The sequence below is a fragment of the Oryzias latipes genome, chromosome 20 (genome assembly GCF_053564925.1).
Source record: "Oryzias latipes strain Hd-rR chromosome 20, Olatipes_Hd-rR_3.1".
In the NCBI taxonomy this organism is placed as follows: Eukaryota; Metazoa; Chordata; class Actinopteri; order Beloniformes; family Adrianichthyidae; genus Oryzias; species Oryzias latipes.
The window spans coordinates 2,213,973-2,226,920 of NC_136256.1; the positions used below are offsets into that span (position 1 = coordinate 2,213,973).

The 12,948-nt window shown below is 43.0% G+C and overlaps 1 protein-coding gene across 2 annotated transcripts in view; it reads right to left on the bottom strand.

The window, feature by feature from the left end:
* Positions 1-12,948, bottom strand: part of LOC101158681 (zinc finger protein PLAG1-like) — a 14,592-nt gene continuing 1,644 nt past the window's right edge. The window contains exons 2-4 of one of the 2 annotated variants that reach the window (XM_078938811.1): positions 5,181-5,376; positions 5,020-5,089; positions 1-4,830 (exon numbers count right to left, since the gene is read on the bottom strand). In XM_078938811.1, the coding sequence (XP_078794937.1) occupies positions 3,672-4,826 (1,155 nt within the window). In that variant the 5' untranslated portion in view covers positions 4,827-4,830; positions 5,020-5,089; positions 5,181-5,376 and the 3' untranslated portion in view covers positions 1-3,671. Of the gene's footprint in view, positions 4,831-5,019; positions 5,377-12,948 lie in introns of both variants that reach the window. The other variant, XM_011473559.4, reaches the window with a different exon arrangement.

The following is a 12,948-nucleotide window of genomic DNA, read 5'->3' on the forward strand; positions in this document are numbered from 1 at the left end:
TTGGGTTTTCCTCTTATATTTATTTAACTTTCATTACAGAGTAGAAACACTGGAGTCGTTGACTACAACTCCTCACTCCCATAGCAGCAATGTGTTTGAATTAAACCAGGTTATTCTGACAAGCAATAAATAATCGGTTTCTTTGGATTATGCCTATGTTTGAAGAAAGGCAGCATTAATACTTATTTTACACACCCTAAACATTCTGTTCACTTCTTTTTTTATGCATGACTTTATCTATGTGTGTACAAATACAACAGTAGTTTGTGTAATGGATCTGGAAAATAACAAAGAGGCTGTACTCGCTCACTGCTAGGAACATGTAAAAGCGGAGTGTAGTCATGAACTCCTTCAGCAAAGCCTGGACTCAAGTGTTTCAGCAGTGACAGGTGTGGGGGGGGGGGCATGACAGGCACATGGGTCACCAGCTGACAGCAGTCACAGTACAACAGGAGTACATGTTCAGCCCGGTGCGCATCGTACATCAGAAACGGAGGAAGTGGAGTTCCGCGCCCCTTCAGGAGCTGCAGACACGTTAGCAGCTAAATCCAACACCAAGGCACATGGCCGTGTGTCTGACACACATTCAGACACTCCTCTGTACCACGGACGCCACCAAGACTACGTTTGCCCGCTTTTTGGCTTCTCGCTAAAACCCTCTTTCTTCCTAAATGACTACAGACCAAAGGGAATTTGTTGATTTGTCATCAGAAATGCTGGTTTCAGTTTCATATTGGATCCATACATCAAACCAGTGCAAACCTCTGAGCTTGGAGATGCAGCAGAACTAGGAAACCCTCTTGGGATAAGAGGTGAACTGTCTTCAACCGATAAACTAAATCCGGATGACCTTTTTAAAACGGGAGTCTTCACAGATCAGCTTCAGAGCTGGAGGTCCGGTCCATGATGTCAGCATATCAACCTCATTTCTGAGTCTTCAGAAAATCAGAACTTTTACAGTTTTTTAAGCAAATACAAGAACCATGAATACAAGTCAGAATTAGGTACTAAAAAAATGACATTGTGGATTTCAATATTTACTATACCAGATGTTTACCCTCATAACAAATACACAGAAATCTCTGTTTAAAGAAGCATAGCTTAAGACATACAGAGCCCCTGTGCAAAGAGGCTAAACGTCTGTTAAACAACCGGTAAAAGTCAAACATTTGAAAGTATTTACACAGAAGTGCTGTCTGATAGATCTAAATATATTTTCTATACATTTATTATAAAGGTTTAAAGGAAGTAGGACACTCTATTCAAAGTGCTATGAAGGACAAAAATAGTACGTTTCAAACTCTTAGTGAGAGCTCAAAGCTTCACTACATCTGGATTTCCACCCTGATAAATGTTTTCAAACCATCCAGCCGTTCAGGAAAGTCCACATTCATGCAATGTTAACTTTCTCTTCTAGGACAAGCATCTTTTACCGTGTAACATTCACCTGTAGATGCTCATGAGATGTTTTCTCTTGTGGCTGATGGACAGCTTCTGGTTATAAAAAGGAAGTTTCCTCTTCCTGGTTGCTGTAGGACTAGTCCAGTGTCTTGTTCTACACGACAAGTGAACAAAGACTCGCTTCCACAGATCATCGCCTTCGTCTCTAACATTTCCAACATGAAGAAAGAGAATCTGCATTAAGCTAGATTGTTTCCAGGTTTGTCTTTAATCATGAAAATCTTCCTTTTATCAGCTTAACTGGAGGATCCTGAAGTTTAGAAACTCACTCTTTTTTATCAAATCCCCCCCTCTGCTCATCATAACAAACGTTGTGCCTCTGTCTCTTTCTTCATTGCTGAGGCTCCAGTGCAGCTCAGCTGCAGTTATCTTTACCATTCAACCTATTTTCCCATTTTAAAACATTAAATATAAATACACATGGATGATAAATGTATGTGATGGAAAACGGAGAGGAAACTTCCACATTTGAGAGTTCAAAAACGTTATCTCCCCACAACAGTTGGACTTTTATATGAAATGAGTGCTGAACAACAGACAGACATGGGGAGTGACGGAAGCCTCTCCTCTTCCATTCAGCCTCCTTTCTCATTGTCAAAGCGAGGAGCAGCCATTAAAGTCACGCATGCCGTGATCGGAGCAGGAGGAACCAAAGAGACCTGGCTCTTCGTGGATCTACCAGAGCAGCTTCAAGCATTTACACACCGCCGTGGCTAAAGTGGGGGCTGATCACTAACAAGCCCACTCTCAGCCTCTGCCACAAACCGTTCAGGTGTGCACCACGGCCTCTTTCAGCAGCAGGTTCCATCCCTCACCAGACATCTACCGAAGAACTGAATTGTTGGACTTCAGTGAACAGGACCAAAGACATTTAGGGGCCTCCATGTAGGCAACAAAAATGTCTTTAATGCAACATCTAAACATTATAAAGATATCGAAATATTCCTTAGTAAATGTAACATTGTCAGAGTTGAAAATTGCATTAAAATGTAAAGAACCATCTCATGTTGAGAGGAACATGCGGTAATTGTAATGAATGTTCATGTTCAGCCTATTTGAGCCATTTTTCAAAGTTCTCTGCATGTTTGACCTGTTTTTTATAGAATCAAATAATGAACATGTTAAATGACTGACAGCTGAAATCTGGAGGTAACCGCTGGTTAAAAAAAGTTTCTCTGTAAGTTGGGGACAGCGTGTGGTCCTAAAGAGAGAGATTTTAAATTCAACTTCTGTTTTTCTGGCTCAGCCACCCAGTCAAACGCTTTTCCACGGATAGCAGCATTCCCCTTCTAAAATCTGAGCAGGGTTCAAGTTGTTCAGGTCAATTACCAGGAGAGTGTTTGGTCCAAACCACGGCATGGATTGGAGATTTCAAAGGGTGGGGTTTGGACTGGAAGGGGTTCCTTCAGGACCACCAAGTCGTCTGCTTTTAGTGATGACAGCAAGTAAAGGCAGCTGTGCATAAACAGAAAAAGTGACAATATGGAGGAAAGTGGGTCCAAAGGACTGGAATTGGTGTGGAAAACCTTCATGGGTCCATCACCAGAGTAATCATAGGTGGATGCAGCTTCTTTTCTGAAAGCTTCTTCTACAATTATGATCTTGAAGACTGACGGTGACATTTATGTGTCATCTCTGTAATCTCTCCATGGTTACAGGAAAAGTCCGTTCCGTTGGTGACTGAGGCTCAAGCATAATGTTCAGACATTATGCTGCTGACAGAGAAGAAACCAAGTGAGGATCTGGATGCAGGACGTTGTTTTTCTCATGAAGCAGCAGCTTGAGTGACTGCTGGGCACTTTAGGATATAGAAAATGTATTGAATGCGTTTCAAACAGCTCAGGTAATGTAGATATTGGTCCTCTAAAATGCTTTAGAAAAATAACATATGCATGCTTCGCTTCTCATTTTCAGAGCAGATGAGAAAGACCAGGAAGGTGAACATGGAAGAAAAACCTGAAGGAGCTGAAAGGAGCTTTTTCTTACAGTGCGGGTTGAAAAGTGCTCTTCATCTCGACAGCAGGAACACATCCCAGCATTGACCAATGACTGAGTGGTGGTGGGGGGGGGGTGTGGGAGGGGGGTGTCCCGATCATCATCCAACCCTTACTCTGATCATGGATTCCTTCAACCAACAGGCCTCTTGTTGGCGTCTCTCTGCTCGCTCAGCAAGTGGCTGTTTTTGCTGTGGGATGTCTGTAAACTGCCGACTACTGGAAAGCGTGATGGAAGCGAGGAAGTGTGGTCGGCGTGCTCATGGAGGATAAAAAGGATGAGGGTATTCCTGGAAGTGGATTCTCTGGAGCATCGGGGCTCGTGGGGGGCGGAGCAGACAGCTGGGGCAAATGTGCAGGTTCTTCATTAACTGGTCCGCTGCCGCCCACAACCTGACTGTATGGAAGGAAGCTGAACAGCTGAGTAAAGTCCATCAGAGGAGACGATGAGGCCAGAGAGTCACCTGTAGTGACGGCCGCCAGTGTGGACATTTTGGACAGGGCCTCCTCCTCCTCCTCCTCCTCCTGGTTTGGATCCTCCAAGGCACTTTCTGCGGGCTCCATCCCGGGTTTGGAAGAAGACCGCTGGGGTTCCTGGGTTGCAGAGGAGGAGGATGGCGTGCTGCTCTGCAACTCCATCAGGTACGTCTCCAGTTCTCCCTTTAGAGCCTGCTCCCTCTGATGCGGGGAGGGCGAGTATGAGGTAACATTGGGCCCCAGAGGGTATTTTAAGGAAAAGGGGGGAAAAAAGGGCTGTGGATCAACGGCCAGTCCAGGACATGTGTTGGGCTGGTGGGACTTGGGTGTTAACATTCCCAGGAGCTCGGCCTTTATGCTCCCTGATGGCAGATCCAACACCGGCCCCAGCAGATCTGTTGGCTCAGTCTTTACTCTCAGCAGCTCCCTGGCATGGCTTTTCTTGACATGACGCGTCAGGTGGTCTTTCCTTCCGAAGCGCTGGGCACAGTACTGACACAGGAAGTCCTTGCGCCCAGTGTGCACCACCATGTGGCGTCGCACATCTTTACGGGTGTAAAAACATCGCTCGCAGTGCTCACAGCAATGTTTTTTCTCTTTGGTCCCACCAGAAGACTTGCCCGAATGGGTTTTGAGGTGTTCCAGGAGAACCCCGGTGCTGGGGAACTGCTGCAGACACACCTGGCAGGTGAGGTCTCCACTGTTGGCGGCATGGAGGGCAATGTGGCGCTTGAAGCCCAGCTTGGTGTTGTAGCTCTTGCCGCACTCCCGGCAGGTGAAGGCCTCTTTGTGCGGGTCGTGAGTGTGGAGGTGATTTTTCAGGTGATCCTTGCGGTGGAACATTTTCTCACAGTATGAACACTTGTGGGTTTTTTCTGGAGAGTGAGTTGCCATATGCCTTTGAACACAGACACACGATAGGAACACTCAGAATTGTTGTCAATATATTTGAATCAGGCATGCTTTACACGTAATCAGAAGAGTTGAAAGCTAGCATTCATCAACATCACCACTGCACAACGCTACGTTAGCAAAAGTGTAAAGGGAAAAGTGTGGCAGCCTGCTGTGTACGGCTGCTTGTTTGTACCGTAGCAGCTTGTATTTGGAGACGAAAGCCTTGGTGCAGTCCGGTTGGGAGCAGCGGTAAGGTCTTTCTCCTGTGTGAGAATATGAGTGCACCTTCAGTTTTTCCAGACTGTTGAATGATTTCTGACACTCCGGGCAAAGAAAATTTTTTTTTGCTTTTACTTCTGATCTTCGGCGCCTTGCTGAGGGTGGCGCGAGCTTGGCTTTCTCCAGGAAGCGCCTGCGGTGGTCCTGACTTCCCGAGGCCATGGCGCCCTAGAGCAGAGCCGCTACATAGACAGCAGCATGGTGCCCGACTTATTCTAATGTGGCTATCCTATCCAGTTTGGTGCCTTCAACACTGCCTGGACTCGGAGGCCTGAAAACAAGAAGAGAGAAAGAGAAACGGTGAGAATTTTGACTTTGGGCCTTCCCTCCTGAAGTGCAAACAACAAACGTCTCACCAAGTCAGAGAATGTGTGCTCATTTCAAAAAAGCTTCTTTGTAAAAACTGATGCATGTTCATTGGCTTTAACATGGAACCTATTTGTCTGGAGGAAGATTTGAGTACCCAAGCATGAAGGGCTTCAGTCATTTACTACCATCTGTCTGCTATGGGGAACCCCACTTATCAGAATGTGTCATGCTAGCTACCAACCAGACAGAGCAGAGAGCCTTTTGTAAACCTCTCAGGGTCACGGGGTTATACAAGTCTAACCTGGCTACTGTTGGGCGAAGGCGGGGTTCACCCAGGACAGATCACCCGTCTGTCACAGGGCCACACAATCACACATCCAGACACTCTCACAATTACACCTAGGGACATTTTGGATTCACCAAACAACCTATGCAGCATGTTTTTGGACGGTGGAAGGAAGCCGGAGCGTCTGGACAAAACCCACACCTCCACAGGCAAACTCCACACAGAAAGGTTCCAGCGGGGGTTTGAACCAGGGCCTTCTCCCTAACCAATGCGCAGCCCTGTTTGTGCAGACAGTACGTCTTTCGTCATGCAAACTTCCAACCGAGGCTTCATTCAAAGGTACACAGGATTCATCCAGAAAAAAGACTTTCTGATGAGTACTTTTTCAAAGAAGTAATAATGACAACTGCAAAAACTGGGCTTAAAGCTGGAACCAAATCCATTTCCGCTCTTCTCGATGTCCATCTGGGGGCGACTACAACGGTTGAAAGGTCTTTTACTATGGTCGATTGGCAGGACTGAAAGTGCAGGTGGTGTAGCCTCCATAGTGAAGTGTCCATGGTCCATGTCTGGATGGTGTTCATGAAAAAAGAGTTTTTCTGCACAAAAGACGAACTTCTGCCCCTAGACAACCATGAGAGGGGTTGATGTCTGCTGGGCGTTGAGGGTCTTTTTCCCGGTGAAAACGGTAGTGTTGGAAAAGCCCAGATCAGTGACTGCTATGATCCACTGACAGCTTCACCGTAAAGATGACAGACGTTCCAAACTCCAAGCATCAGCTCTGCATCCGTCTGCACCAGGTGTTGTTTGCAGATGGTTGACTGTAGATTCACATTGAAGGCTTCAAAACTATGAATGAACACATGTGGAATTATGTACATAACAAAAAAGTGTGAAACAACTGAAAATATCTCATATTGTAGGTTCTTCATAGTAGCCACCTTTAGCTTTGATTACTGCTTTGCTCACTCTTGGCATTCTCTTGATGAGCTTCCAGAGGTAGTCATCTGAAATGGTCTTCCAACAGTCTTGAAGGAGTTCCCAGAATGCTTAGCACTTGTTGGCCCGTTTGCCTTCAGTCTCCAAATTACTGAGAAAACCTCATCTCCCAGCAACCCCAGCGCATACTTCCTGGATGCCGCACAACTGACTCTCATTCACTCAATCAACCACAGCATACTTAAACACTGCACTGAGCCTCATTCAGTGTGAAGTATTGTCTGCGCCAGTCTGCCTTCATTACTGAGCGTTGTATCTGAACCTGATCGTCTGTCTTCTGACTCTGTTTGCCTGCCGCCTGCCCCTACCCTTGCCTGGATCCTGACCATCCCGTCTCCCCTCTGATGCTCTCATGCCTGTTATTGACTCCTGCCTGCCTGACCCTGATTTAGCATCGTGGACTTTTAGCTGAGCTAGTAAAGCTGCTGCATTTGGATCCAGCCGTCTGCCTGTTCTTGTGACAGTACCAGAGCAAGGTTGAATTAAAAATGTTGTTAAATGAAAGATCATTTGCCTTAAAATGCTAAAGATGTTCTGATAAGTTTAGTGAATCTGAAAGTTTTTTTTACAAAGATGTTGTAAAGCCGTTCCAGTTTGATTTAAAATGTTTGGTGGCTGGTACAAATGTTATAGAAATGATCATTTCAAAATGGATTTACTCAGACTTTTATGGATATTCATATTTATCGGTTTCTTTTTTGTTAAATTCCTATGAACTATTATTTTAAGAAATAATGAAGAGGATCAGGGCCTTTAAATAGATATCAACACTGAACAACTACAGATTTATTTGCGGGAGGGACATTGCATATTATTGAACACTTCAAATCAAAAGTATCTATTTTTAGCCACAGCCTATTTTCCATCTTCAGTCCCTGACAGGTGGATGTTTTTGCAGAAAAAGCACAAAGGTGAACTTGACTGAACGGAGCGTGTCAGAGGTGTGGATCTAACTGGAAGGCATTCACCTTCATCTGCACCAAAAGCTGCTGACTGAAGGTCTTTTTAACCTTCAAGGTGAACTCCAGCTTTTTGTAACTCTGATATTTAACACGTGTGTGACCACTGGGGGGCAGCATATCTACACAATTCTCAGTTTCACCTCCACAAGGTTATGAAAAACCAACAGACACGTGTAAAGAGGTGCCAAGAATACACAAACTCTTTCACTTTCTTCATTGTAACACCACCTATTGCTCCATCCACAGCTGGAAACCCTTCCTAGCATCAGTGTAATGAACTACAATGCTGCATGAAGGCTTCTGCTGAGAAGTTAAAGAAGGTTCCACCACCTAGTCTCTGTCAGAGACTGCACAGAACAGGTTGAGCATTGCAAAGTTTCAACTATGAGCAAACAGACCATATATGAACATAAGGTTCCTGCTTCTATTACTCAATTGCTCATCTGTCAGTTAAAGGAGTCCAGTGTGAAAAGGCTGGAGCAGCTGCATGCTGAGGAACATGGCCTAAAAAAAGACATGTTGCAGAAATTTGTAGTGAAGCTTGAAGGCCTTTTGATTAAAAACTGCCTAAATGGGAAAAGGTTCTGGATTTATATTGAGATATTGGCCCAGTTCTTAGTCAAAAATGGAGCAGCTTTTCTTTGTTGTTGCTTGGTTACATCGCAGCATCAACATCTGTCACATGGAGGAGACCAAGAACGCACAGCAAAAGACTAAATGGGACTGCAGGTGAGACGATGGAAAGACTCGTTTCTCTGTTCTTCAGTGAGGTTTTCAGTCTGAAAGTCAAACACTTCCCAGTTTAGACAGAGAACATCGTCCTGGTTACAAATATTCCAGAAATAGACGACACAAAATAATTGTTTAGAAAATACAAACAAAAGTGATTCTTTTTTTTTTTACATTCAAGTATCTTTGATGAACTTTACTGAACAAATTCAGCTTTTGAAGTGGGACAACTTGCAGGATCAGAGACGGGCAAACAGGTTTTTGCCCCCCTGAGTGTTAATACACTTCTATCATTACAACATAGGAAGATGAAACACGTCCAGAGATAAACCGGTGCCTCAGTGAGACACTTCTTACGGTTCCGGGTTACACGGCAGGACGCGTGGCGTGCCTCTCTGCGAATACAACTATCTTCAAATTACTTAAAAGGTTGATTTTCAAAAAAGAGAGCTGACCATGCCCCCGAAGAAACCCCAGGAATATGAAGAACTCAAAAAGACTCTTGACATTATTCAAGAAACGCTGAAAAGTTTTATGGAACAAGTGTCGGCTAAGCTAACACCACTGTGGGATATGATGGAAGAGTTCCGAAGATTTCGGGCTCAAAACGAGCAGCGAGAAAACCGGGTCGAGATTCTGGAGAAAAGACTGGACGATGTGGAACAGCAAGTAAGGATGAATAATGTCATTCTCACTGGAGTACCAATCAAGCCTCGAGCTAGCACTGCTAATGCTAGCGCTAGCGTAGCTAGCAGTGCCAATACGGAGATCGGTGCTGTGTCTCTGGATCAGCAAATACATTCATTTCTCACATCTAAAGGGATTTCCCTGGATCTCAATACCATTGAGACCTGCCACCTGCTCCCCAGGAGAAAGGAGACGGATAAACCAGCGATCCTCATCAGGTTTGTGAATCACAAACACAAGCTAGCTTTGATGAATCAAAGGAAACAACTGAAAGGTTCGGCTGCTTATCTGAACGACCATCTGACCAGAAGGAATGCTGAAATCTCAAAACATGCACGGCTTCTCAGGAAGCGTAAGCAGATTGAGAACACTTGGGTTAAAGGCTGCAGGATCTACGTCAAACCACTCGGTCCACCGGACCGGTCCAAGGTTGTGGTCGTGAACACCATGAAGGACTTTGAAAAGTGTTTGGTCACGGTCGTCTGAAACAACATGGAGTAATAAACCAAAGAGCCAAATAATTTCAAGAAATATGACACCTGGATTCATCACTTTACGTAACCTGAATAACAGCAGAGAGTTCTGACCTGCAGACAACTTGACCTCAACTTTCACCGTCGCTGATATCAGCTGAAGAAGGATATGGATCTGAATCTAATGTCTGCAGACATAACATCGAAGAGAACTATAAACTCTGTTTTGAACCCAGGAGATCAGCTGTTATCAGTAAAAGAAGAAATACCAACCTTGGACAATCGACAGTTATGGACCCTTTTTACTTTCCCCCTACGGCATTACCTTATTATAAAAAAATAAAAAATACAAAAAAATATTTAAAAAAAAGTAAAACAAATGATTAATCACTTTTGAAAATTGTTAAATTGATTGACTTTTGATGATATTACTTCACTTTCTCCTAAAATTGATAAATTGATTCAAAAATCTTTCCTAATGTAGCATAACTTTGCACATGTTTTTAACTTTTGATACTTGATGAAATTTTTGCTATGAAAATTCCTGAAACAGTGTTGTCTGCTTTAATAATATAGTATTATGTTTTATTCATATGAATGGCTTTTATAAGTAACATAAGCTGCATATATTTCAGATGACTGATCTGCATTTGCCATGTTGATTTCTAAAATAGTTATTTTTGACGTAATACTTAAGTAATTCATCTTTGTCATGTGCTTTATCGATATCTTATGATTTTTAATTCTGTCTGATAAAAACTGGGAACCGGATATTGATAAATCATGTAATAAAATGGTTACAGTATAACGGGATGGGATTATATAAGTTCGCTTCCTCCCACTCCCTTTCAAGCAATATTTATTAATATGTCTAATTATCCTAAGTTTGATTAGTTACTGTATGAATGTATAACTGATGTTTATATTGCTGTTGTGTATTATTTCTTAATTGCTTGAAATAAACCATTTCAAATCAAAAATCAAAAAAGACTTCAGGACCGCCCACTTGGCTTTTATTACATTCATAATGTGTGCATTTAACTCTGGTGATGGATTCATCCAGTGGTCTCCAACCTTTTTCAGGCACAGACTGGTTTAACGGACCCTTATACCACGGTCCGGGTGAATACTTGATTCTGATTGGCTGCTGGGTGTGCATTAAAACCTGATAACCGCACGGTGAAAAAAGAAGTTCCGGTCACCTAGCTTAAATGTTTTGTATCACTGCGCCGGCTTCTTTTAAACACCCTTTTGCTTCATCATCTGGACAAAAACAAGCGGTAAGAGATGAACTTTCTCTCTGAACTGATGCTTTATTCAAGCCATCGGGAAGATCAGCATATATATATCACCGAATCCTGACTGCAGCGGTGATGCGGCGCGACGCGGACTATTTGTTACGTGATGCGGCGCGATGAGAAAAGTGATCCAAATTGGTAAAAAAACAAGAATTAAGGACTAAAAACTGGTTAATATTCATTTCTTTTGTAAGTGACCATAGCATAAGCGGGTTAATGGCCTTCAACGTGTGCATTATTACTTTTTAACGCACTTCGCAGAAGTTCAGGCCTCCACGGCGTGCGTTAAAAAGTAATAATGCACACTATGCCGGCCATTAACCCTTACTGAGCCTTCACCAACCGGTCCGAACAGGGCCAGAGTTTACGTTTGATGTTTTTAAGCCTACGGGCTCTGAAAAAAACTATTTTTCCCATTAAAATACTACAACAAAAAATGTAGTTTGAAAAAATACAGATGATTCAATGAAACCAAGTTGTTGATTTGTAGAATTTGTTTCTGATTTGTGAAGAATTCAATTAAAGCAACATTATAGTTTTTTCATAGAATATTATTATAATACATAGAACTCAACCAAATCTCAGATCATCTTTCAGGGCAAAAAAAATGTATCCTATTTTGTTTTCACACAAATCCTGTTTTTTTTTACAAACAGAAGAACATTTTCTGTGCTAAAGTTCTATGTCTGCCTAATTCCCCCCTTTCTGTAGGAAAACTCCTAAATGTCTCTTTCACAAGTTTCCACAAATCAGAAACAACGTTTTTAACAGAATCATCATTCCGTCAAATGTTTGCGGCTGGTTTAAACTTTTGTGATGAAGATGAAGACGTCAAAGTGGATGCTAACAGCCGGATGCTAACTTTAGCGACTTTTAAGGTGTGACGGATAAACAAAGCAAAACTACATTGTGGGCAGAGCAGCTTCTTCTTCGTGGGAACGATATGAAAACATACATTTCCTATATCCTACAGAACAAATAAATGCGTATTTGGAGGAAGACTCCTGGTTCTGTCTGGAAACCGCAGCTTCATGTTTCTGTGGAGTCCAAGGATCTTCCTCAGTTTTCTCCCCAAAGAAACTTTCCAAACACGTTTACTTGTTAACAGCATCTCAGTTGGTTTATTAACTAGCTTTAGCAGTTAGCACTCACCTTTGCTCTTCCAAACAGTTCTTCCTGTTTACTGCTCCAACATTAAGAGCAGCACTCATCTTTATCTGGGTCTAAATCCAACAAAACTCTACCTCCTCTTTCTTCTTCCTAAGACTGTTCGGGACTTCTGAAGCGCTTAAATAAAACATTAAAAACTTTCTTCTACCCTTACAAACCAAAAGAAACTACAGGTTCAGTTAGATCTTCGACATTTTGTTTTGTGATATTGAACCAGATTAGGCCTGTACAATGTTGTTTTACCGCATATTTTTTATTACGCAAATCATGTAGTCATCGCAATATTGATCACTCATATCGCAAGTTTTCGTCATATCGTGCAGCCCTAAACCAGATAAACAGTTTTGGGGTCTAAAATGCTTGATTTTGTCCAGGGGTGGCTAACCCTGGTCCTCAAGAGCCTTAACCCTGCTTGTGTTCCAGCTCTCCCTGGACTGCTTGATGCTGATAACCTAAATCAGGTATTTTCAGTCAATCAGGATGTGAAATCACTTGAGTCAGCTAATCAACAGCAAGCAGTCCAGTGAGAGCTGGAAAACAGGCAGGGTTGAGGCTCTTGAGGACCAGGGTTGGCCACCGCTGCTTTTGTCTGTACCTTGACCAGTGTGCCGTGGGAAATTGCCCTCCTTAACCGATCTAACAACATTTTCCATCTCCAGGATATCAGCTCTGTGTTCATCCAAACAGGCCCTGATAAAACACTGAGTAGTTAGGAATATGAAAAATCATAAAATACTTTTTTCTTTGTGTTTATTTGATTCTATTAAAGACATTTTGATAAGAATGACGGTACCGCAATTTAGCCGCAGCTTCAGCTGTTTTAGGAAAAGTCCCGCCCCTTTAACTGTCTCCGCCAATCATTCTTGGAGTCATCAGTCTGACCAATCAGAAGTGGTTAAAGTCTTCACTTCCTTGTTCTGATTCTGCTCA